General features: G+C 36.8%; 1 protein-coding gene across 5 annotated transcripts; it reads right to left on the reverse strand.

The window, feature by feature from the left end:
• Window positions 1-1,898: 1,898 nt before the first annotated feature.
• IQUB (IQ motif and ubiquitin domain containing) lies at window positions 1,899-23,583 on the reverse strand. 5 transcript variants are annotated; one of them, XM_051795462.1, is made up of 12 exons: window positions 23,409-23,577; window positions 22,385-22,739; window positions 21,410-21,559; window positions 21,130-21,305; window positions 20,757-20,912; window positions 18,658-18,868; window positions 14,635-14,810; window positions 9,707-9,877; window positions 8,151-8,327; window positions 6,496-6,744; window positions 4,854-5,039; window positions 1,899-2,639 (listed from the first exon to the last, which is right to left on the reverse strand). In XM_051795462.1, exons 2-12 carry the CDS (start codon window positions 22,704-22,706, stop codon window positions 2,460-2,462), a joined length of 2,154 nt encoding a protein of 717 aa, XP_051651422.1. In that variant the 5' UTR covers window positions 22,707-22,739; window positions 23,409-23,577; the 3' UTR covers window positions 1,899-2,459. The 5 variants fall into 5 exon arrangements, with proteins under 5 accessions (XP_051651422.1, XP_051651421.1, XP_051651423.1 ...); XM_051795461.1 differs by having other exon boundaries at window positions 22,385-22,709; window positions 23,409-23,576; XM_051795463.1 differs by lacking the exon at window positions 8,151-8,327 and having other exon boundaries at window positions 22,385-22,709; window positions 23,409-23,583.
• Between the last annotated feature and the right edge of the window lie 2,849 nt (window positions 23,584-26,432).

Consider the following 26,432-nt stretch of genomic DNA (forward strand, 5'->3'; position numbering starts at 1 on the left):
GAGGGGCAGGAGGTGCTCCAGGTGAGGCCCCTGCAGCCTGTGGTGCAGCCCATGGTGGAGCAGCTGTGCCCCTGCAGCCCATGGAGGACCATCAGGGTACAGAGACCCACCTGCAGCCCATGGAGGAACCCATACTGGAGCAGGTGGATGCATGAAGGAGGCTGTGACCCTGTGAGAGGCCGAGGATGGAGCAGGGTCCTGCTGGAGACTTGCAGCCCATGGAGAGGGAAGCCCATGCTGGAGCAGGTTTTTCCCAGGTAGGACTTCTGGCCCCTGTGGGGGACCCACGCCAGTACAGCTCATTCATGAAGGACTGTACCACATGGAGGAGTGACCCACAGGACAGCAGTTTGGGAAGAGCTGCTGCCCGAGAAATGGACTCACGCCAGAGAGGTCCATCAAGGACTATCTCCTGTGGGAGAGAACCCCTGGGAGCAGGGGAAGGACTCCTCTCCCTGAGCAGCAGCAGAAACAACAACTGACCGTAACCCCCATTCCCCATCCCCCTGCACCGCTGGGGGGGAAGGAGGGAGAACATGGAAGGAAGGAGGGGTGGGGGGAAGGTGTTTTTAAGACTGTTTCACTTCTCACTCTTTGGCTCTTATCCTGTTAGTAATAAATATAAGTACTATACTTTGAATCTGTTTTGCCCCTGAAGGTGATCAGTCACTGACCTCTCCCAGCTCTTAGCTCTACTCATGAAGTCTTAGCTGGCTTTTTTTTCTCTCCTCTGTCCAGTTGCAGAGGGAGAGTGAGAGAGTGGCTTTAGTGGGTACCTGGCATCTGGCCTTGGTCAACCCACTACAGCCCCTCACTGCAAGAAAGGGATTGAGATGATGGAGCTTGTCCAGAGAAGGACAACAAAGCTAGTGAAAGGTCTAGGGGGACAAAAGGAAATGGCCTCAAGTTGCACCAGAGGATAGGTCGGATAATAAGAAAAATTTCTTCACCAAAAGAATTGTCAAGCATTGGAACAGGTTGCCCAGGGAAGTGGTGGAGTCACGATCCCTGAAGATATTTAAAATATGTATAGATGCAGACCTTGGAGACATGGTTTAGTGGTGGACTTTGCAGTGTTAAGTTAATGGTTAAACTTGCTCTTAAAGGTCCTTGCAACCTAAATGATTCCAAAAAACTCCACCACCACATTGCATTGAAATCAATGGACTACTGGCTTTTCGCATTTGTTGGAACTATTTCCTTACTGTTTATTTAAATCATCCTGCTGGGGTTGTAAAGTACATTTTTTATAATCTGTTTGATAAGAAAGGTAACAAATTTATAAAGAGGCAGATTACTATCTATGAGACTCATATTTTCTTTACTGCCATTCAACCATAATTTACTTCAAAATTCTTTTTATCACTGGAGGAAACTCAGTATTAGCAGCCATTCCTATCTTAAGGCTCAGATCTTGGAAAACACGCAAGTCCACTGTAATGATCATGTGCTCCAATTCTACAACTAGTTCAGTACTAAACTAAAATTCAGAATCTGAATTTAATAGTAAAATCAATGGAAAGGCTCCACTGATGTTAAAATTCACAGTCAGACCAGTACTGGTTCTACAGTTCATGTTCTTTTGAGGGAGTCAATACAGTTTTCAGCTGTTTGCTGCCAAATATATGCTTATTTCTGTTTTCAAATGTTACTGCTTTTTCCTAAACACTTTCATTTGTCAGAGCAAAAGACTGGGTCAAAACAATCTCTACAAGAGAGGTTTCAAGCAGAACCTTGCAACTTTCTGTAGGACTTTTTGGATTTACAGCATATTATGTTTTTCTCTGTAACTATAATCAAACATACACATAAACTTTTACTTACGGAAGGAATTTAGTTCTTCAAATAACACAAGCTCCTCAAAAATAAGCATGTTCCAGACAGTCTGCATTGTACAGTTCAAATTATAAGTATAATTAACAATTATTTCAATTTCTTGCATAATATAATTACATAATGGCGGTTCCACTATGACCATCCAGATGAGCTAAAAAATTAAAGTTTTCTTTTGCACAAATGTTTGCCAGGTAAAGCAGCTACATTTGCAAGAATATATCTATTCTGTTCTCATGCTGGAATTCAGGGGTTTTCTGCCTTACATACTTAAGACGAGAAAAATAAATTTAATACAGTGCTACAGTATTATTTTTCTAATTAAAGGGTGACAAAGAATTAACAGAATTCACCCAACAGGTATATTACACTATAGACAGAATGTTCCAAGCAATGCAGGCACATACAGAAAAAGAATCATTGCTCTAAAAATTTAGAATTTACAAAGCTCATTATAAACATTTCATTTCTTAAATAATGAGGTTACAAAACTTGAAATGCAGTTATATTAACTGATCTAGATCAAATTATTTTATCCTCAAAAGTTTATTTTGATCATTGTAATATATTTGAAGTATTGATGAAAATGTGTATTTCTTTAAAACCTAAGAAATGGTATTAATAATTTAGTGAACTTCTTTAACTTCAGCAGACTTCATCGAAGAATTATGGGTTTCGTAGGAACTTGCATTAGCCTGATTGTCACTTCTATGCAAAAATGATGACATCGCTGGAATCTGAGCAAAGTAGTTTTTTGCCCGGATATGCTTCTGTTTTATTCTGAAAATAAATGCAGCTTCATAAGCCTGAAAGGAAAAATAAATTCAAATCTCATCAAATACAATTAAAATATCTAGAAATCTGTATGTTGCTTCACATTTTAGACAGTATAAATAGTGACCCTTTAATAAACTAAACCCGATAATTTATTTGTATATGATAAATAATGAATTATTTTGTAGTTCTATACTGCTATCTTATGGCCCAATAGTGACAATTACTAACCAATCCTTGTGAAATATTAGTCACCTTTTAAAACCAGAACAACTTTTTTATCAATTCAAGATAAAATTTATTTATTTCTCTTTTTCAGGTAAGAACATTTGTATTTACATTTGAAAATTAAATAAGGCAATGCTTAAATATCAACATTTGCAAGGTGATGAGTACAGGGAAACTCTCTGATAAGAATCAAAGTCATTATCCACAAATAATCATGGCAGCAAGCATTTTGCAGCATTTCAGTGGGCGTTTGCATGCAGTGGTGACATTTTCCCAAATTTCTAGTGATTAGCAGTAGTTCGGATGATGTAATAAATCCAGAATATTTAGCTGAAAAAACTCTTTGCTATTGCAAAAGTCATCATTATCAATAACTGCTATTAATGAAAGTGCTTGAGAGGCCTAAATTTTTGTTTCAGTGAATGGGAAACAATGGTTTGACATACAGCACTCTAAGTTTGCTTCAATTTCCTTATTTCACACTCTGTTGTTTTGGGTTTTATTTGAAACAAATATTTGGTCATTACCAGTGAAGAAAGCTGACTCCTCACTATAGCTGGCACACTTCTGCTTTTGTAACAAGAGCTAAAGAAAATACCTTACGATTTTTAGGTAAGGTTGTGTACCTTACCTGCTGCTGTTCTGACCTAACCTCCACCTCCACTGAAGCTCTGGACCTAATCAAGTTAATGGCATCTCTTTGATTATGATATCCAGACTTGTGGCATTGAACTAGCTAAGTGCTTAATCAGCATCTCTGCCTGCCATAATGCTAGTAACAGAAATTTATGGATGCTGAGGAACACTGATAGATTCAAACTGTGTGAACAGCCTTATTGTCTCAAGTGAGACAGAGGAGGCAATAAAGGAATTTTCAGCTTCAAATTGGTTTTACCTTCTAAAGCTAAAGCTCACATAAACGTGTCTGCTTGAAGACACAACTTGGGCACATACACACTCAAAATACCATGGATGGCAGAATTCCCTTTACCTTTAGAATTCCCTGATATATTTCATCCATAAAGCAACTCATTAAGAGAGTAATTAACTTGCTCTGTCAGTTTAGTTATCACATCCTCTTAAGACTTCCAAAAAGAAGGGCAATGCATGATAGCTGAAGCTGCATTTCTGATGCACACATATTGCGTTAGAAATTGAAGAACACCCTGAACAAAAGGACACTAGGCAACAATGACCACAGATCTCTACATACATAAATCAATAACCTAGAGGTGAAAGCCTTAATAATCCATTGCTAACTGCAGGACAAACACAGCTCACAGGATTCTCCCGTGCCTTATAAAACTAAATACTCTTAACATATATTTTCAATGGAGTGAGATATTTAACGGACTACCATGTTTAGACATGGAATTTGCTGTAAAAATACAGTTTTGATGATGACTAACACATTGAGTTTTTTTAACTCAAAAGAGAAACTATGCTTTTATTGCCTAATTGCAAACTGTAAGATTGCACTGTCAGCGGTACTGAAGTGACATCTATGTAAGAAAGTAAACTGAGATCAATTTTATGACGACAAATGGTTAAGTTCTAGAAAAAGAGCCATTCTGCTATTTGATGAGAAACTTATAAGGCCAGAAACTAAAGAGGCCAGAGCATGTGCAAGAGCTCAGGCACACAACTGTCATAGTATTTATGGTTAGTCTTTATGCTTTTCATCCAGGCCAGCTGTTGTCTGATCTCATCTGAGGAAAGAGCATATGCACGGCACTGTCCTCAGTAGGCAGCATGGATGAAACCACTTCTTGCAATGCAGGAGGGAGTATCAGGGCAAGACAGAGTTCATGTGCATGGAGTGAGTGGTACATGCCAGATGCCTTCTGGATTGATGTCCATTTTGTTTAATAGTACAGATGTAATCACTTAAATAGTCACAATGAGTCAATCTAAACATGGACAACTGTAATTACTAAATTTGGTCCAACTAATTAGTCACAAGATTCTATTAAAACATAACATAAATAACATAAAAAATCAAGCCCATCAAGTTTTACCTCCTGAAGATTACACAGCTTAAGATGTGCATCTGCCTCTTCTTTAGTGAGGAGAATAGTGTTCCATGGAGACCACTCATGCTTCTTATCCCATCTGACCATAACCAAATCATACAGTTCACCCCAGGCACTGAGAGCTGACTGACAGTTCCATATATTCTCAATCAGGTACTGCAGATCTGTAAGCTGAAATGAAAAAGAGGGTTAAGAAGGAAGAAGCATGTTTCATCTAGACATACACATCTACTTTTAGAATGGTGTAGCAACTAACAACTGCATTTTTCTTGTATCATCTCTAAATGATGCTGCACTGCAAAATGAATGAAGCAGTCTCAGCTGCTGCAAGAGTTTTAGCTGTGCCCAGTTCATTTCTAGGTGCCCCAGAGCTGTTCTAGATATAAGTGCAGAAGGGGATGGGGTTGTTGGGAGGGGAAGGGGAAAAAAGGCAAGTAGCTCAGAAGAAAATCTAATAATTTAAGAAAATGTTAGGAAAAAAACTAGGAAATCAGTGATTTCAGTTACAAACCTCTGTTGTTTAGATACTTACAATTCTAGAGAAAATAAGTTAATTTGGAAGAAAATTACACAATATCTAGAGATGTTGCAATGGTACAGTCACAAATGGAACTACAAGTAAGGGCTTATGGTCTCAGCAGTTAAGAAGCAGTCATGTTTCAGTGCATCAATACCCACCAGCCATCACAAGTGACGTGAGAGAGTTTAAAGGATGTTTACATATTAAGATGAACTAAATTAGACAGAGACAAAAAACTCTTCAGCTTTGGTGAAAACCAGTATGGACGAACAACATTTACGAAATCCAGGTTTTTTTGAGACTATTTCTTAACTCAGGCATAATAATTAAGAAATTCCAAGCTTCCTTTTGGCAGCACACTGGCAAAGTGCTAAACCACAGCATGGCTTTTTTTGGTAGCAGTGGGATATTGATGACTGGCTTTTGATTGCTTGGTTGTTCTTTCGAACATACTGAAAATATAGTTCAAAGATTATTCTATGGATGTTGATACTGTAGAGATTTTTACTGCTAAATCTCAGAAAGTTCAAATAAATCTTGGCTGTTCAATATTTTTAATACTTTGCAAATATCTAATATTCAAAACTTTCTCAGTGGATATTGGATGTCAAATTCATTTGACAATAACAACTAAAATAGAGATTTTGCTGAAGGTAGATGCAAGAATTTTTTTTAAAATGGACCTGTTCCAGTAATGATTATTACATATTGAAAGATATTACAGAAGATGGTAAAAAATGCAGAAAATTAAAATATTTACTGAAGCCATCCCCTAATGAAAGCACACAGCAAAACTTCCAACTACACAGATATTCTACTGACAAAGAACAGGAATGTCAAAACCTAAGTTCCTTTACTTTTTTTTCCAACAATTCAGTTGTGTTACTAAAACAGTCCACATAATGGGGCTCAGGAGGTGCAATTCAGCTTTCAACTATGCTTCGAGAGCTTAAGGGCTGCTTCTTTATGGTATGGAACATCCCATACCCCAGGAAGAAGTTGTAGCTTTTAGCCTGTTTCTCAAACTGTCAACAACATACACCAAATAAAGGACAAATAGTCAAAGCCACTGTTTTCCATTATTAGCAATGCTCTTTCCAACAGTACCTGAACTAAGAAAACAATTTGACTATCATCCTGATAATCAGCTTCAGACTTCCTGAGATTTTCTAGAATAAGTCTGTACTTCAAATATGATTCTCTTCGCCGAGCCTCATTATCAAGCTTGTAACACAAGCGACATCTGCCAATGGTGTGGGAATTAGCAGGAATAAGAAACTCAGTAGATGGTAAGTAATTTTCACAGCTATGACAGAAGTACACATTTTTATAAAGCTTTAAAGGATCTTGTGGAACCTAAAAATTAAAAAAAAAAAAAAAAAGTTAATTTACCACAAAATATCTTTGTATTACTTGTGTGTCACAGTCTGTCAGAATACATTTTGCATATCTTCATGCAAGTATTCTAATATGTAGCAGCTAGTAATGTTTAGTTTTGAAAATACCCAACAAGGTGTTGTGATTTTTCCTTAGATAGGATACCAAAAGCCACTGTGTTTTCTTATTGTACATGTTAAAATCAGTTATATAAATCAGTCAATTTGTTTTTAAGCTATATGAAGATCCTAAACATCACGCTCCAGTGTTCTTGCTGGCACTTTTATGTATGCAGATTGCCAGCCATTCTGGAAAGATGACAACACAGAAAAACAGAAACTACATTTTCTGCATTTAATTTTTCATGTACAATCTGCCTTTTATGTCAAAGATAAAACCCTGAGATTATGGGCGTATTAATATTTTGGCATAAGAATACAAAATCATCAGAGCCACATGTCCTAAAACAACATAGGGGAAGATAATAAACTAAACTTGTTAGTGACCTCCTCATTGTCATATTCCTTCATGGGTTCTGGAAAGAATATAATGTAGTCTGTGAAGAGGGACCAAGCCTGTAACTGGACAGTCTAAGTAGTCTGATAATCTTCAGTCTTTGCTATCACACACGTAGATAGCCCTGCTAATAAACCTAGCATAAAAATAACTGTCAGTTGGTTCTAAATTCTGTTTATTGACAGATTCTATGCTCCTAAGATACCATCAATCCCTGCACAAAGAATCCTCTTCTGATAGGTGCAGAACAGGTGTTGCTACATAAAGCAGCAACATATGATAGTGAATCATATTTTTCATTGTAATCTGCAGTCAGAAAAGAAAAACAATCACACAAATCTAGTTACATCTTCTCACACAGTAGCAACTGATTGTACAACAGAAGCCCGTAAGAGTTCTTGCTTAGGTGCAAGTCATTAGATGTCACTTTGATGATGGCTATGTCACTTTGATGATGGCTATGTTCCTCCCTCCTGGAAGCATGGGCTGATGTCCCTTGACCAGTGGAAGAAACATGAATTGTTCTATCTATTGGTACCCCTTTGATATTACATTTTACCCATACCATCCCATAACATCTACCATTCATAACTTTCAGGTTTGTTATTTCAGACACAAGAGTTCCTGAGCCTTCCCAGTAGTAGCAGCCACTTGTCAGGTTCTTATAACTGTGTCCATGCCCCATGCTTCCTGTATGACTATTTAAGCTTATTTGTGTGAAGCCTATATACTTGCTATATTTTAGTTCTTGAGGAATTCCTCCACCAATTCCACAGCAAAATGTGAAATAAAAAAGCTTTTGATGTTTTCCATTCCCCTTCTCCTTATTTCAATGGCCACTATGTCAGACTGCAAAATAGGGATAATACCTTAAGTAACCCAGCAACTTTAGGGTTAACCTTTGGAATTTTAATATACTGAAGAAATAATGTACAAATTCTTTTCCTCAGTCCTTCTAAGTTGCATTCTTTCACCTCTCTTGATATAAGATCAATTTCCCTGTCAATTAGTTCCACTATTTCCTGTGTTAATTTACATTCATGTTCCTGAAAAAAAAACACAAAAAGGAAAACAAATTTCACAATAATAAAGAAACAAGCAAACAAACAAAATAATTCAATGCATATATGAAAGCAAACTGTGGATTCTATGCCCATTACTATTCATACCTCTGTATGTTCATGCAAGAACATGTTCACAGAAGAACCCATTCATGTCTCAGGGAAACAATCTCCAATCAAACTAATATGAAGAACTACAAAAGCAAGAATGCTTACAGATGCTGTTTTAAGAGGCCTGTATATATATATACCAAAGCTGTAAGGAACTGTAAGCATGGAGGCACTAAAAAATGCTTAGCAGAGATATACAATACATGCAAAATTTTCAGTCTCCAAAAGCCCAAAGAAGTATCTCCCTAAGAAGTTTTTTTTTATGTCCTTGGAGGTGTAATGAAGATGGTTTAAAAAAAAAAAAGCCACAGGAAAAAAAAATCCACCACACGAAAGGCATGGGGGACTTTGAGAGGATGCCTGGAAATTAGTTATTTTAATATTTCAAATGCTTGTCAGGAGATTCTTCAGAGACAGATAAGAGGTAAATGAGTTCAGTTTTTCTCAGGTAGAAGAAAGTGCTAATTTACAGAAATTCACCTGTTCACTACAGCAATATTGACTTGTATTAAGATGGGCAAGGGTTCATAAACCAGCAGTGCTCCCAATGCCATATTGACTTCAGATTAAATACTGGCACTACTAAAGCAAACAGTAAGATGTTTGCTTGTTTTAATAAGACCAGGAAGCAGCATTCTATTCTAGTCTGCTGTCAATGGTATCATCCTAAAAGGACCTTAAAACTCATTCTCTTTGTATGTGAATAAATGAATAAAACAAATATGAAAGATTACAAGAAATGCAATCAACTTCTAATTCATTTGTAACACTGGTAGCACCAGTGAGGGTGGGGGACGAGGGGTAAAGAGAAAAAGACAAAAATCAGTATTTGCCACCCCTAAAACTGATAATCCAAACCAACAGAGATAAGGTTCTAAACAGACATTTCAAAAAACTTAGAAAAAATAAATGGCAATAGCCACATACATTTCTGCCACAATTCTCATAAGGTTGCTATAAACAATTAAACTAAACTTTGTACTAAAATTGTATTATGTATTAATATACCAAAAAGTCTAAAACCACAGGGTTAAAATTCTAACAAACTTGAAGAAAAATGTGCACATAACAAAGTGAAATATAAATTCTGAGTATATCTGGAATGTAAATTATGCTCTCATGCCAGACAGTACACTGGGGTCTCTTGCTGCCAGCTAATCATCATGGCACCCTTGTGCAGCAACATAATTAAGTGACAGTATCCTTGGGAAGCACAGCTTCAAGCTAAACATAAACAGAAAAATAAAACATACCTTCACTGTACATCTGAGTGTTAACAGCACATCTGTTCTCTCATCTTTTGGGATGTCCTTTGTGCTAATGCTGCGGTAGATTTCAAGTAGTTCTCTGGCACGGAGTGTGTCCTGTGTATCCATTTCAGTGATTTTTCCATCATATGCTTTCCATCTCTTAGGTTGTGCACACTTCAGAAACAATTAGTAGAATACTGAGCTATTACAATCTGACCACCAGGTGAACAAGTGCATTATATTACATCAAGTTTCATCAGAGCAAATAGGACTTAACCTTAATGCTTGATTAGTGCAAAAGGCTAATTCTAGTGTCAATATTGATACAGTACCTCTGCCACCAGAGCAAGCATTCAATTGCACACTTTATTTGAAGCTGCAGGCCATGAAAATTTCGACTTACAGTATATTAGAAGTAAATAATATTCTTCTACAGGGATATGCTCTACCTCTTTAAAATGAATTTATTGACAGTAGTGTTAGAGTATATGTTTGCTCTTATACTTCACCTGGCAGTTATGAATCCCTCCAAACTATCAGTAAAAATCAATGGGTTGGTTGACTGTGTAAAGATTGCAAATTTAAGACCTTAGAGTCTACCGCAGTACAAAATATCTCCAGGGAACTGTTCTATTTATGCTAGTTGCAGAGACAGATAGAAGACATAGACTTTGTTAAAACTAAGACAAGGTATGAGTTCACAGCTTATCAGACACTTCACCTAGCTTCTTGTTTCTGAATGTAACCACATGCCATATACCTTATGCTTCAATTACCTCTTCGCACATCTTTAACTTTTAGAGACAGTGAGAAGTTACATGATGTCAGCTGCCCCAATTTGTTTGAAAAGCCCAACCATTCTCCTCTTTCCAGAAGACTGGGTTTGGTTGCAAATCACACTGTATCCATACTGTATGGAGACAGGTATCCAATTCCAACAGAAAAAGAGTTCTCAAAACCCTCGCCCCACCATTACCTAATTCCATTTCTTTTCCTTAATTGGGACAGGTATTTCAAACCTCATTCTTTGTATTAATTATTGTCTTTCACTATATTTGGAACTTGAATGTTCACAAACACTCATGAACTTCACCTTGAAGTCTCAGCGTGAGTTAACAACAGCAACACTTCATGAAGCGTTCACATGACTAGTAGTTTTCTGGATATGACCCCAGCATTGATGTAATCATTATTTTGATCACATAGGCTTGCTATGGTGCTAAATCATAAAAACACCATAAATATTAGATAGTTAGAACAGATATGATTAGTCATCACCACAATCAAAATAGACTTTTCCTCATTTTTAAATAAATAAATTATAAAGTTAGGTAAGCAAATGAAAGACAAAATAATTGAAAAAAGGATTTAACACTGAATAACTGACAAATAATTATTTTATCAGTGGGGGTAGAACTCTAGTTAAAGGGGGTATTGCTAATCAGAGGTCACAATTTAGAGCCAAAACTGACTAAGAAATGCAATAGCAAAACCAGACATTAAAAAGAAAAAACAAAGCAACTCTTAATTCCTTAATGAAATCTTTGAATTTCTGCAAAACTAGAGAGATGTGATTTTGTCACTGTCATAAGTAGGGAGCATTCTACTGTAACTTCATTACTTTGTTTCACTATCTTTGTGCAGTGCTAGAAATTCTTTAAAAGAAAAAACCCATCCCACACATAGCCAAGTAAACAAGAAAACTCCAACCAACTTAGGTCTATCATGCTGTCACTCCTTTGTATGCTAGACTGGGAAAAAAACACTGCTTTCCACATAGCAGTTAATTCAGTACCTACATTTAAACCTCTTCAATGAAATCACTTATAGTAAGAGAAAAAGGTCATTTCCTTATGTTAGGGACAATCTAGGGTAGAGTTTACCCTAGAAAATAGTTCCTAAAACTAGATTCTTCTGATAAATTTGCAAGCCCAAATATATGTAAGCAGTCTTGGTCTCCTACTCTGCAAATGATCTTTAACACAGACCAATTATATTATGATAATTAATTCTTTGAAGATATATCTGTGACTTCTGTAATTTTTCTTACTATCTCATTATAGCTGGTATTATATAAAATAAAATCTATAAAAAATATGCAGGTTTTTACTGAAAAAAAACCCAGAGGTCTCATTAATATGAAGATTTCCTATGTTTCAGAAAGAATCACAAGGTCTCTGATTTCAGGACTATTTTTCTGTACTAAGAGTGATGCAAGAAAAACTAAAACTTTGAGATCTGCCAGCTTTTTCTTGTCTTTTAGTCTGCTGGCAGTGCTGTGAAATTTGCAATAATTCTGTTATCCGTACTACTTTAGAAAGCAAGGCTACTATAACTGTACTCTGCTGCCAATGCATGAAAGAAGAAAAAGTGCCTGAGGAGAGAAACACACCACCAGAGACACAGAGAGAAAAGGTAAGTAAAATAAAAAGAATCCACAGAATGTGTGCAGAAACAGCACAAAGCATGAAGGGTATGAACTGAGCGATAGTTAATAATTACACAAATCCCTTTAAGGAAATATGATTGCTGTACAGAAGCTTAATCAAATACTTTCTCTTCAAAGTACAAATCCTGACGCAGAGCAAACTCAGCATAAAAGCGAAGCCCCTAGAATGTAGTGCACACACAACCAGTAGCAACCTTTGTAAAAGCACACACGCCTGCAGAGATACATGCTTAAAGGAGCAAAGAAGGGAACAAAGGTTTCCATGGAGAAGCAAGTTTCATATCACCTTGGCTATTGCAGCTTGCAGTCTTCAGATGTGAAAGGCGTTATTTTAGTTTTAAACTGGCAAGTGTCCAGATTAACATTACCAGCAAAAAATCAAAGAAATAACTGAATAGTCCAGAATCTAGCACTCCAACAATAAACTTCATACTGCAATTTAAAGTGCTTCAATTGTACTTTCACAGACAGAGCAAATGAGCCATTTAATTTTGAGATTACCAAAATTGTATTTTTTTTTCAAAGCAGAAATTATTTTTTCTACTTCTGAGTGAGGCTGCTATCTAGCAGTTTAGAACAACACTGCCATCCTATAGCCAACATGATAAAAAAACATGAAAAGTTGTAGTAGTTCAGAAGCTCATTAGATTTTCAAAATTAAAAAAAAATACAATCTCTTTAATGAAAAACATAATTTTTAAATTTTAAATATGAATAAATAAATTAGTAGTGCTTCAGAAATACATCCATTGTTTGGAAAGAGGGAGCATCTCTTGTCTCTGATGTGTCTCCTGAATCTCCAAACATCAACTGTCACTAAGGATTCTGGTACTGAAAAACATTTTGATTGTGATTCTAGATGTGAGAAAACTGTACAACTTGTCAGAATATATACTAGAAGTACACTGTATATGGTAGGACATTGGAAAGCAGTCCTTAAGGGAAAAATAATGACAGAGAGTCAGTTAAGAGAGAAACGTATTTGCTTTGACTGTTTCAGGCTTCTTTTTCTTTGAAGAAAACAGAATATATTGTAAGTAGTAGAAACAAGGCTTTGATATCATTCCTAACTATTTAGTTTTCTGGGCTTTTTTGCATTCTTGAAAGCAGTAATACAGAATACAATCACACCACAGCAATAAACTTGGTAACATCCCATCAACTTTTCAGATAAGCAATTTGTTCATAATTAAAAATGTAACAGATTTTATCACATCACTTTTTACAGCATGGTTCCATGGCATCAGTAATGAAAAGAATGAAAAAAGTTTCTTTTGGATAAAATTATTACTTTCACTTTTGGTCACTAAATAGTCAAAATTTAAAAAAAAAAATCAGATAAAACCCATTTCAGCTGCAGTATTTATTTTCATAATCATGTCACAATACTATGGAAACAGATAGAAAATAAACTGTTTTTTTTCTGAGGAGATGGATTGCTGAACATCTACCTAAAAAGGACTGGGTTTTTTGTATTTTACATTAAGGTGCCATTGAATCTAATGCCATACTAAACCACTTTGTGACTAAAGGAATTCCTATATTTGTTTTATAGAGTAAAGCCTGAAGAACACTTGCCTCAAATATCATCCCCAAGATAATATAAGAACAAAATCTCAAGTTCTAATGGAACAGAAACTAGTGAATTAATAACTGAGTTCAATATAAGAATTAGTCAAAGTTCTTCTTTGTACACGAAAACAGAATAAATGTTTTCTTTAAAGGCAGACATCATGACCAGAGGCCTGTGTTCAATTGGGAAATTAACGGCAAATTTACTTCCCGAGGGATAAAATTTCCAAGGGAAGAAGAAAAAAAAAATATATTAATCCATTTTGCAGGGTTAAAATTTAATTTTACAAGTACTTACTTTAACATTCGCATTTAATTTTAAATGAAATAGCAAACTTTTCATTATAGAGAGCAATGAACAGAACACATCAGTGAGAAAAATACTTGGTCATTACTTTTGATTAGTGAAACTGAATATTTTTGAAAGAGAAGCTAATAGGTTTCCTTCTGCACTATAATGCACACAGTACAGAATACTGAATGGCATGCAAGATCCTGATGGTTTTTAGCTTCAAATTAACCATGCTGAACTGTTAGGCTTTGAGCCTTTAATGTTGTTAGCAGTACCATCAGAATCATGTTCTTTATGCAGAATAGTTACATAATATAAAATCCATCCATTCAGGGCTATAGTTTTATATTTATTATTTACATTTTTTATAGGTAACAGTTTTAATGATGCACTCTTAATCCCTCAATCAGTCAGAGAGCTACAAAATTCTCAGCTTGGAAAAAGAAATTTACTGAATTGTACTGACATGAATAATTTGGATATTTGTAACATTAGCATTCACATGATTAACCATCAAAACCTACAAAATTTACTTTTGATGCTTTGCAGGTGTATTTTCTGTTCTTGTACTTTGGTATTCTTTATGTTCAGCCTAAAATTATCAGCCTAATGACAGACCTTATCCAGAAGGTGCAGTATTGCTTTGTGTTGATTCTCCTCATTGGCATTTAGTTTGTGTCTCCCAAAGCAAGCAATGAGCTGTGCCTCTTGTTCCAGAAGTGCACAAAGTGCTGCCTTTCTTTCAGCTCCAGTAAGAGTTCTGTTAATCCGCTCAGTCTCCTCCTGCATCCATACTGCAGACACAAATATTCTAGGTATTTGTTACAAGATACTTTCCAGCGAAACTTCGGCTTTCGCATTTAAGAAATAACATAACTGATTTTTTTTTAGTATTCACTAAAAGCCAGTTTCTATGCTAGGTAATTGATTCTTATGCATATTTTCAATACATGTAAAATGGCCCAGAAATGAATGTAAATTATACAGATGTTCTGTGAGAGTATGTGTGTGTACATCAATTCCAGACTGCCAATTCCAAACTCAAGGACGGGTAGGAGAAAAAGAAGCTCTATGTGAGAAAAGGAATTTAGCTCCTGTGGAAATCTGTGATGTAATGATTGCTTCAGATTTTGCATCTAAAAATAACTGTTTAAGACTAAAACAGCTCCAAAAGGTATGAGCAATATGAACTTTTTAAACAATTTCTCATCAAAATCACAAGTAAAGGTACTATGGAGATCTCAACAAATTAAAGACTGTACCTTACTGTGGCACCACTAGTACTCAGTGCTGAGAACATTCCTGCTTCTCCCTGCATAAATGAGTAAAATCTAAAGAAGCTTAAAGTCCTTCAAAACTGAGATAAAACTTGACTGACAGTCACATTTAGCACTCCAGGTCTTACACTGAATATTGCAGTGGTATCACCTTTTGCCATCCAATGGATGCGCAATCATTATTAGACAGTCATGGCTTTACTCTCCCTTTCCTCTTCTACAACATAACCCTTCAAGTGTGGTGAGAAGTGGCACGGGAGCCACAGGATGGTCATGACAGCAGCACACGGATCAGTACATGCTGTATAAGAATCTGGTCTTCTGACACTTATGCTGCTGATACACAGAAAACACAGCCTTAGAGAAATCTGTTAGTAAAACCAAACTGTGTTTACTGAATAGAGTCTACCTTCGCTTATGTTGTAACAATTCTTGGCTTCTCTGAAGAGCCTGATCCTGTTCAAATATCTCTGGAGTTTTGTGAGGAATTTTCTAAAATCGAAACCATCAACGTTTCTGAATAATATCTCAAAGTGTCGCTATCATCCCAGAACAGTTATGCAAAAGCAAAACGTGGCGTAAAATGAAACAAACCAACATGTGGTGCACTGAAGAAGCCTACAACATCCTGGATCGGGTAAGATTAGAGGCAGGATGAGGGAAAGGAGGAAGGCTTATTTTCTGCCTGTGCCTTTCTTGTCTACAATACCTTACATTTTACAATTTTAAATATTTCAAATCATTTCCCTTAGGCTCTCCAAGTTGTGGTATTAATATGACAGCTGTCTGATAAGTTCTGAGAATGCAAAAATATATTTTTAAATAAAGCCATTTGAGCAAGCAAAAGCATTATATAGAATTAATTTACATGAAGCTTTTTATGCCTGAAGGGGGTAGAAACCTCTAAGGTAGAGGTAATAATACAGTAAGCAATTTTATACTTTCAGAAATGAAGGAGCTCTCAGTTATCATCGATACTCAGCTCGTGATTCCACACATACATGCAACCAAGTTAAAATATTCCTCTTAGATTACGTGTTCTACAGGTAGAGATTTTACTCATTACATTTTACTTATTATTCCAGTTTTTATAAAACAAAGTAGTTCATACTTTTAAAATAATGAATGCCCATATGCAGACAAACTGAATATATAGATACATCTCATTTGCACCATACAGTCGTCAGGCAAGTTTTTGTACCACCAGGAATTGCTGGTACTGGCTGACCCTGTAATAGTACACCTGTTGTGATCAGCAGCAATAACCTTCACAGATCCCTGGAGGACAACAGTCTCATTCTATTACTGTCACAATGATCTAGCTTGTGTAGACCGTTGGCACTATAAGAACGTAAAAGCAGTTTCAAATGCAGGTAGGAAAAAAATCCCAACTTCCTAGAACCATTAAGCTCTATTAAAATGAAGAGCATGACTGCAAATCTCCATGTACAGAAGCAACGCCAGTAAACAAAAACAAAACAATAAGATTGATACCAGACCATTACTTTTAACAAAATGTTAAAAAGACATTTCAAATACTGGAGTTTGCTCTGTTCTGTTTTGAAGTGGGACATGTTTTTTTCAGGTTGCCTAGATATGAAATTCCTGAGTATGCATTGGTGAAAGTTTTATTATTTGAGAATCCAAAGGCATTATGTTAAGCAAGAGACACTTATATAACCATAAGTTTCAAATCTAAAAATTTTGTGAGTATTAGCACTCTTCCATAACTTTAAATCAGCTTTGCTGTTTTTATTACAAATAAAACACTTCACACTTAAAAAAAAAAATGGATCATACATCTGATAGCACATTAGCTACAAAGCAGCTTTTCAAAGAAAATATTACAGGAAATTAGATGCCAAATATTAAGTCTTGGTATAAGTGGCATGCAAAAGACTATTATTTGAGTAACTTGTCTTCTGACAATCTAGTCAGTCACACCTTTAAAAGGGCATGATTCTTGTGAAGTGAAAAGCTAACTATCTACAAAGAAAAAGGAGGGGGGGGAACAACCCCAAACAGGACACAAATCTCATTCCTACAATTTTAAAGTTCAAGACAAGCAGTAACTTTTACATTTGTCACAGTGATATTTGTAAGTCATTTATTCATTCAGACAAAGCAATTTGTTCAATGCCACACAAAGTATGACAGCATTAAAAGATTAGTGTATAACTTGGGAATTCTTGGATCGTGATCTTAAGCTCTGTGAATAACACATGCCATCAAATTTATGCTCAGTGTAACACTGAAGAAATAGCTGAGATGGTTTAAGGTAGGGCAGGTGGCTTTGCAACGAAGTAGGTAATCAGTTCTGCTACAGGGACAACAGTAACCAAACTGTCAAAGAGCTAGACCATAAGCAAGCACTGTAGCCTAGATAATATAAGAGTTGTTACAAGTCACAGTGCAAGACTCTTGCTTTATAAGAGACATTGTAAAAACCAAAAATTTTGCCATTTCATTATAGATTGGTACAAGTCTACTGCTTTAGATTGTTTTTATTTTTCCAAAACGAGATACTCTCAGTTTTTTGTTCCATTTGCAACACTAGTTTCCTGTAAGGCTTTATATCAATTATCTGCAGCATTCACATTATTTTTTTCTGGAAAAGTTTAGAGGTACTTGCCTGTATTAGACATCTACTACCAGGAACAGGAAAAATATGACTTTTAGGATGTCCTGTAGAACTCCTAAGAGATTTTTAAAATTTTGACAGTTTTGTGAAATGTGGAATGAATTAGAGAGGAGAAAAAGCATCAGTAGAAGATGACTAGGACAAAAGGAATAACTTCTGACATATGTTGTAAAATTCTGTGCAAAAATTTAATCCATTATAAAAACTGTCTATATCAAATGATGAATTATGGATCTTAATACTAATTTCTTCGTGGAATTGTTTTTAGCATCTTAAACATAGAGTAAAAGACCAATGAAGTCTGATCTAAAAAAACAACTTCTGTTCCTCCAGCTGACCTTAGCATTAGACATAAATTAAAAAAAAATTAATAAAACTGCCAAATAGCACTATTCTACAAGCTGATTATTTCCTAAAAAGTTGTACTGGTTTTGGCTGGAATAGAGTTAATTTTCTTCATAGTAGCTTGTAAGGTGCTATGCTCTGGTTGTTAATAACACAAGGATGTTTAGTTATTGCTGAACAGTGCTTACACAGCATCAAGGCCTTTTTTATGTTTCTAGAAAATATGAAAATAAAATAATTATTTTAAAATTAAAGAAATTTCACTGTAAGTGGAAAAAACATCAAGGAAATATCTATAGAACATGTAAAAACATAATTTTGCTGTAAACAAACTGTACTATTTTGCTGATTTAATGGTATCTCTTTAAGACAACTTACATTCCAAGTCATGGTACAGTAGCTCAAAGTCTTCCTTTGTTTTAGGGTTCAGTTTTCGCTCGTACTCCTTTCTCAATTTTTCTTCTTTCTCATTTTTTTTCCGTAATTCTTCATCTGCCTCCCACAGCAGCCTTAACCTCTTCTGTTCCCTCAGATTTTGTACTACATTTATAGCATGCCAACGACGGAAATATTTCTGTAATACTATTACCTACATGTGATACAATACCAAAGAATCGTGAATTTAAAACAAAACAGCATAGTATTTTGTTCTTAACTGTTCTTTTTTTTTGTAGATGCCTAACTATATTTTCTAAGATTTGTCTTGTACTGAAACTAATATAAATGTTACTAAATCAGTCATGTACTACTAGTTTAAGCACCAGCATGCTTACTCATTTAGGTAACTGCCAGAGTCTAACCAGTGAATACAGTGGATAAACTAGGTTCATAAAATCAAGTCAAAATATAAACTACATTTAAATATCCATTTTTCTTTTTCAAATCTCCCCTTAAAAAATGTCTTTTGTCAGGTATTGCTTTTATTTTTTTCTCTTCCTCATCTTACTATCAATTTACATAGTGGGAATGTAGACACATATTTGCAAAGTTTCTTTTAGATTCCTAGACAGAAAAATCAACACACACAAATAAAATCAACTGCATTTTATTTGTAAACAAATAATGAAAGTGAAATTACTAATGCTGTTATGACAAAACTTAAGAAAGAAAATTAAATCATCTACCTTCCCAAGCTGTGGGTATTGAAGACTAGGGAAATGTCTACACTGTGTCAAGGGAGGATAATGCACAAGCCTCACCCTCTGCCAGCTGGTTAGCACTTGCACTACAGTCAGTTTAGTCAGATCAATACCATGAGCTATAGCATGAAAGCTAACAGGCACAAAATTATACTAATGCAGTTACACTGTCTCTAGTGATATCTTAACCTAACACTTCTCTTGAATATGTCTTCAGATTTCAATATGGACCTACATTGCACTGTGCAAATCCATCAACTTGAACCAACACCAAGTTGATGTCTCTCTACTGTGCATTATAAATTACTTGAGAGATACATTCCAGATTTCAGTAAGTGTCACTTAAGATCATAGTAAGACATATTGGCAGTCCTGAGGAAATGGTTACCTATTTGAGTTCTACAAGATGCTTATTTGCCATCAGCTGATGCTGACTGATTCAAGAAGTTCTTACAGAAAACTTCTACCCAGAATATTTCAAAGATCTTGTTCAGTACAATTATCAATACAACTATCCTACTTAGACACTTGGGGAATCAACTGTTAGTCCATTCAGTTAGATTCAGACTGCCTATTTTAAGCAATCAAATAACTAACTAGAGCATTTACAAAGCAGTGTCACACCTAGCACAATTTAGAGCGTACCTGAGTTACATGTGCAGTCACTGAACACATGGTTTCCAAAAAGCAATTCAGAATGCCTAAATGGCATCCTCTGCACAATGAATATACAGAATCTGTAACCAGAATCACCTGCACGAGGCACCTCAGCGCACTAGAAAACCCCATAGACCCACTGCATGTATTTGAACAGCCCAGTTTTACCTTAATGTCAAAGAAGGGACCTTGAACAGAATCCAAAATGGATCAGTTTGCCCAAGGTAACCTACCAAGACTGTTAAACAAACAAACAAACAAACAGAGAACACAAAACCCAAAATCTGGATGCAGATCTCGTAAATCCTAACCCAATACTCCATCCATTTCAGGCCATACATTAAGCAAGTACCTTAGGTTCTTCCAAAGAGATCATGAGAATATTGTAGGGATATGTCTGTTTAATCCCTAATATTCTACATGGAAACTTAACTGTCAGTGTAATACAGAAAACAATAAATTCAGAATTCTTAATATTTAAGAAGTCACAAGGTGTCAAATGTCACTAAAACCACTGAGCAAACACAGGCTTTCCCCATATCTAAAATATTTCAAAACATGAAGATGAGACATTTTACAGTTGACTTCACAATCTTTGAACACTCTAAATACGCTTTAAATATTCAGATAACCTTTGTAATACATTGCTTTACAGATAGTTTCAAACAGATAAGGACTTACTGCTTCAAGTCTACGTTTATGATATTCTTCCGCTGTAAAATACTTTCCAGGACTTATTAGTTTGTCAGTCATGTTTGACACATAAAGGCCAATTTTAGTCATCTGTGTTGATGTTGTATTTCTTGTTTGTAGTGGCTTATTTTTTTCCCAAACCGTCTGGGGAAAAAATGCATGTCAGATTATAAGAAAATACACAGAGATTTTTTGCCGCATTACAAAAAGTGGCAAAATTAGCTTTTTTAATAGGAAACACAACACTAATATCTATCCACTAAATACTTCCATTTGCATGCTTATTTCTGATGTGCTTCCTCTTTCCTATCAGAAATAGTGTCAAAACCAACATTCTAAAAAGAAAATACAAAACCATTACCTGTGTTTCCCTACAAAATGACTGAGTTCCTTTGTTAGGTCGTTTTTTGCATCTTGTTTGTGATCCTGCGTTATGAAATTCCACTCCTGTTCTCATGCTCCTAAATCCACCCAGAAAAGGTTTATTATAGGTAGGTCTTTCAATTTTTACAACTACTTCTTGGAATGAATCAGAATCTGTTAAAACAGAAGTTCCAAAATAGAAATACTGTTTCTTTTAGTAACACATTGAGATTAGAGCAGAATTTATACATCGATACATGTGCAAAACCAGCATTTACCTGTTTGTACTCTGACAGTTATGACATCAGGCATGTGGTAATCCTGTTGAACGACTTTCCCAGGAAAATGTTCCTGATTCTCAGACTGCATAGTTTTCTCAAAGTTAGGCCCAGTCCTTCTAATTGTTTCATTATCCTCAGTCATGCTTTCTAAAAATAAAACCAAAATTAATTCCTGATCAGCTGCTCAAAACAAACACATAAAATCACTCCTATTTTACCCCAAGATGATTTTATTGAAACACCACAACACAAAATAATCATAGTTTTTTGAGCTGGAAAGACAGTCTACTTGAAAGCGGAAGCAGTATCATCATACAATTTTAAAAGAGATAAATAATGTAATGCTATCACCACATAAAGTCACTCCAAGCCAACTATTCAGAATGACAGCATCTGAATGGAGCCCAGACAAGAAGAAGACAGTCAACAGGTCCATACTAAGCAAGATTATTCACCGTGCTCACCTGCTGAACAGAATGTGCTGCCTTCTGCTCTGAAGAACTAAGAAAATGGGGTGCTGAATTGGGAAGAGGAAGTGACAAAAGACATCCAGAACACAGGGGAACAGGTGCAGGAAATGACAGAGCATTTAGGGGACTGCAGAAGAAAGGCATGGATAACAGAAGAGTGGCAGGTAAGTTATAGAGGAATCTGAGAGGTAAAATAGTGATTGCTATGATCTAGTTTAAACTGTTTAAATGCATGTACAAAACGTGTAAACACATACACGTTTCTGGAAATAAGGATCATTCCATAAAATGCCATCTATAAATTGCTACTGTAGCTTGATATAAAGAATACATTCCTTACCTTTGGAGTATGTTTTATATGAGAATTTAAAAAGTCACTTCAGGGCCAAAACCCAGCAAATATGAACAGAATGAGGGTAGGGGGTGCATGAAGCCATAATCAAATTGAAGAAAAAATTTCTCTTTAAAGCCCTAATGTCCAACATTTTAATAACTTCTTTACCTGTTACTGTCCCACTTGCTGTATTCTCTGGTAGCGCTGAGTTTTGAGAAGTTTGTTCTTCCCTCCGCACTTCTTCATGTTGTTCCCACTGTGCTAAACTTGACTGCTCCTGTTCCTCCAAAATTGACTGCTCCTGAGGAGGCATCTGATTGCAGCCCTCCTCTGACCGTACAGGGCCTGAAGATTCTGGAAGCAGAGGCTTCTCTGCTGCATCCCCATTCTCGGCCTCTCTGACTGCATTTCCCTGTGAGGATGCAGGTGGTTGCTCTGCACCTGAGCCTTCTGGTGGAACTTCAAAGCAACTATCACTCGCATCTTCCATTTCCTAAAGAATTGGTTGCACAGTTTAACCTTTCTGCAAGAATAATCACAGTATCTATTAAAAATCAGATACTAGCCCATTTCTACTACCAGGTTTATGGGTAACTTAATATCCTGAAAAACTTTTCCTGTATGTATTCCCAAAGAGCCTATTGAGAACAGCATTAGGTCTTTGCTTCCACCAAACAGAATGCGCTTCTGGCAGGTGTTTATCAAACGTAATACTCCGAGGCAGGACATAATACTCCGAACAGCACAGTTCGTTGTGTTTATCTCTCGCTCTCTACCTATATAACAGGACTGTCCAGGGGGGCATTACCCAGAGACAGCACACCTCTAAGGCTTTCCGAGCTGCCACTGAAATGACACAGGCTGGAAGAATCCTAAACCCATATTCTTGAAAAAAAACCCAAAAACAAAACTAAAAAAAAAAAAAAAAAAACAAAAACAAAACCAAAAACAAAAAAAAAAAAAACAAAAAACAAAACAACCAAAAAAACCCCGGCACCAACGGGGACGCAGCTCCCGGCAGGAGCTGTCGGGTGATGCCCAACCAACCGCCCGGGCTGCCCTTGGCTCGGGGCGCTCGGGGCAGGGGCTGCGGCCGCCGCTCGGCGCACGGGTGGGACACCCACAAACCCTCCCGACCCCGCTCCCGCCACTGCCCCCCGGCCTCGCAGGACATCCCGCGGCCCCGCAGCACCTCCAGCCCCGGCGGCGCCCCGGGCGGGCGCGGCTCCCGCGGCGGCGGCGCGGTATCCACAGCAACCCGCGCACAGGGGCCTGCGCACGGCGGGGCGGGCCCGGCCCGTGCCGGTCGCACACGGCCCGGGGACGAGGGGGCCGGAGAGAGAGGGAAAGGGAAGCGGTGCCTGGCGGCCCCGCAGCACCTGCGGCAGCCCGCGCTGGTGGCCGGGAGCGGCTCCAATGCCGACACACCCACCCAGGGGCCGTGGCTGCGCTGTGACCGAGGGAGGGCAGGGTGGTGATGAGCTCTTACCAGCCCATAGCAGCATTAATGTTTGAAAACACGCTTTTTCCTTGCAGCTTATACTGTAGATAGTAGCAGAAGTTGTACTGACCCCCAGAACTGTTTCCTGGATATCATGAAAGGTTGTATTTTAATGTTGCCAGCCCTTCCACTGCACCATCACTTCCCAGCAGCGTGTGGCAGCACCTGCCTGTGAGATGGGTTCAGCCTAAGAGTGGTGTTCTACCCTGGAAGGTCTGTGGTGTGAGGACTAAGGCTCTTAACTGGAAATTAAAGACACTTAAACCAGAATCAAAACAATATGAAACTGAATTTCCTAGTGTTTGAGGTGCCATTTCTGACACAACTGTTGCAAATGTTTCAGCATGCTACAGGAAAACTGAGGGGACACAGTCACTTCACACAACTGTTTCAGAGGTGAAATATACAGTTCTGTGTTGCAATTCTGGGAGAATCCTGAAAAAAAGTATTTCAGCAGGCATGGATGTTATATCCATACTCAATACTATGATCACTGTTACCTTGTTTCACATTGTTAGGCACCTGAACATGGGCCTGCTTCCCATGAAAAGGACTACTGAGATCCCATTACTACTGCCTAATTGTCTTTTTTCTAAAACTTGAACTCAGGCTAGAATAGGATTAGCATTAATCCTATAGAAAGATACTGTCATTTCTGTCACTTTTTCACTATTAAATAGTCGACTGCATTAAACATTCAACCTCATTTTCAAGCTGCAATGATTTTTCATTTTTTTCTAAGGAAGTATCATGTAAGCTGTAAATAATAAAATAAGCTGTAAATAATAAAATAAACTTTTAAAAAAGCAGCTTTCACTCGTCTTCCTTTGAACATTGTCAGAAATTATGCCAAAGATTAACATGGTGTCACGTTCAGAACACAGCCACTCAGGATAGGTTAAGCAGCACAGATGGCAGGTTAAGAATGACAGAAACCTCAGTACTGCTGCTACCTGGCAGTGGGAAAGTTGTTTTTCTGGTTTAACAGGCTCTGTCTCTATTAGGTCTGATCCTTGGATATAAGGTGATTTTTCACTCACATGACGACTTCAATTAGATGATCTCAAAGTGTTTTAAAGATCTAAAGTTTGTTAACTCTAGAGCTTGCAGTGATTTACCTTGTCACATTACAACAGATAATGATAAAATCTTTTGCATCATCGTGTATTTCCAACAGTTAAAGGAGAAAAATCAAGCAAAATCATTAGTCAGTCTTCAAATTATGCCTTGCTAGCATATTCATCTTGGAATAAATCAGGGTCTGTATTGAGGACGTATACGTGCACTTGTGAAAAGGAGAAGATGAGAGAGCACCTTTAGCAGTAAAACTGTTTTAAAAGACCAGATATCAAATTTCAGCAGCAGTGGGCCATGAAAAAAACTTCCTGAAGAAGAATTCATGAGCTTACAGGAGAGCTGTTTTAAGTCACATGACAAATATGTCTTTAGAAGTAGAGAAAATAACTGAGCAAGAAAAAACTTCAGCGAATGTCTGAGTTATGAAAGAGTAAACAAAATTCCAGTAGTTGTCACCATATTTGGGCAACTTTCCTTCCTCCCCACCTCCATCATTTCATGACAATATCATTCATACTAGGCTTCGGGGGGTTTTTTATTTTGATTCCTCTCAGGTCAGCTCAATACTCATTACCTAAACCCATTTAATTTTCATTACTCATGTGGCACCGTTCGCCCTCATTCAAGTCTGTAATCTTTTAATATTTCTCATGTGAAAATTGTGTTTGTTAACCTTAGCAAAGTCCTCTTCTGGAATGCCATCTAGTGGTTTTATCTGGAAGAGACCAGCTTCTGCCTCTGTCAAGACTTAAAAAGCCTTCAAAATCAATGAAGGAAAAAAAGTATTTTCCACTTTTTCAATTTTATAAATCTAAAAATTTCTGTAATTATAGTAATAATAGTAGGGGGGAAAAAAATAATAAAGAATGCGGTGAAAATAGTTGCTGCAGTCAATACCCTAGGAACACTGTTTTTCTCTTCTACTGACCTACTTGCCCAACACCAATTGCATAAAATCCTATAAAAATATGTAATTAACCATTTAAAATAATGATGTCAGGTAAAATTATAGGCCTAATGAATAAGATAAAACTGCTATGATTAAATGCATTGTGTAAGAATTGCATATATATTTAATAAACTGCAGATTTTTATCATATCGCTATATTCTTATTTTTAAACTTGCAGGAACTTTACTAATGGTCCTTAAAAAAAACATGGCTAAAGGCAAACCTGCACAGTACCCTTAGCTCTAGTTTGCATATTTCAATTGGAGCTTATAAGCTTAAATCTCTAAACAAAAGCTTTCCAAAGAATCATAAAATATCCTGTGTTGAAAGGGACCCACAAGGATCACTGAAGTCCAACTCTAGGCAATCCCAAAGAACACACAGAAGTGGGGAAGCAAAAACCCTGAATTTTGATATAAACTGTATCAATCACTTTGTTTCAGTTACAGATTGGTGGTAGTGCATGTTTTATTAAAGGACAGGGTTTCAGGGAGAACTCAATGGTATTCTGAAACTCAGTGTGATCAGTTTGCTTACCAGTTATGGAAAAGAGGAGCTCAACAGCAGGGCAAAGGAATTATAAAGAAAAATTTGTCCAGAATATGACAGAACGACAGCATCACAGACTGTGCTGAATTGGAAGGGACTCACAAGGATCATCGAGTCCAACTCCAGGTCCTGCACGGGA

The sequence above is a fragment of the Manacus candei genome, unplaced genomic scaffold, assembly GCF_025592945.1.
Source record: "Manacus candei isolate 608988 ecotype Guabito, Panama unplaced genomic scaffold, ASM2559294v1 h1tg000043l, whole genome shotgun sequence".
Taxonomy (NCBI): domain Eukaryota; kingdom Metazoa; phylum Chordata; class Aves; order Passeriformes; family Pipridae; genus Manacus; species Manacus candei.

Coding starts and splice junctions, on each gene's coding strand:
- IQUB (XM_051795462.1), bottom strand. CDS start 22,706: ATGGAAGATGCGAGTGATAGTTGCTTTGAAGTTCCACCAGAAGGCTCA. Junction 8,328..9,706: donor CACTCAGATGTACAGTGAAG/GTATGTTTTATT, acceptor TTTTTTTTTCAG/GAACATGAATGTAAATTAAC. Junction 6,745..8,150: donor AAGTTGCTGGGTTACTTAAG/GTATTATCCCTA, acceptor TTTAATTTTTAG/GTTCCACAAGATCCTTTAAA.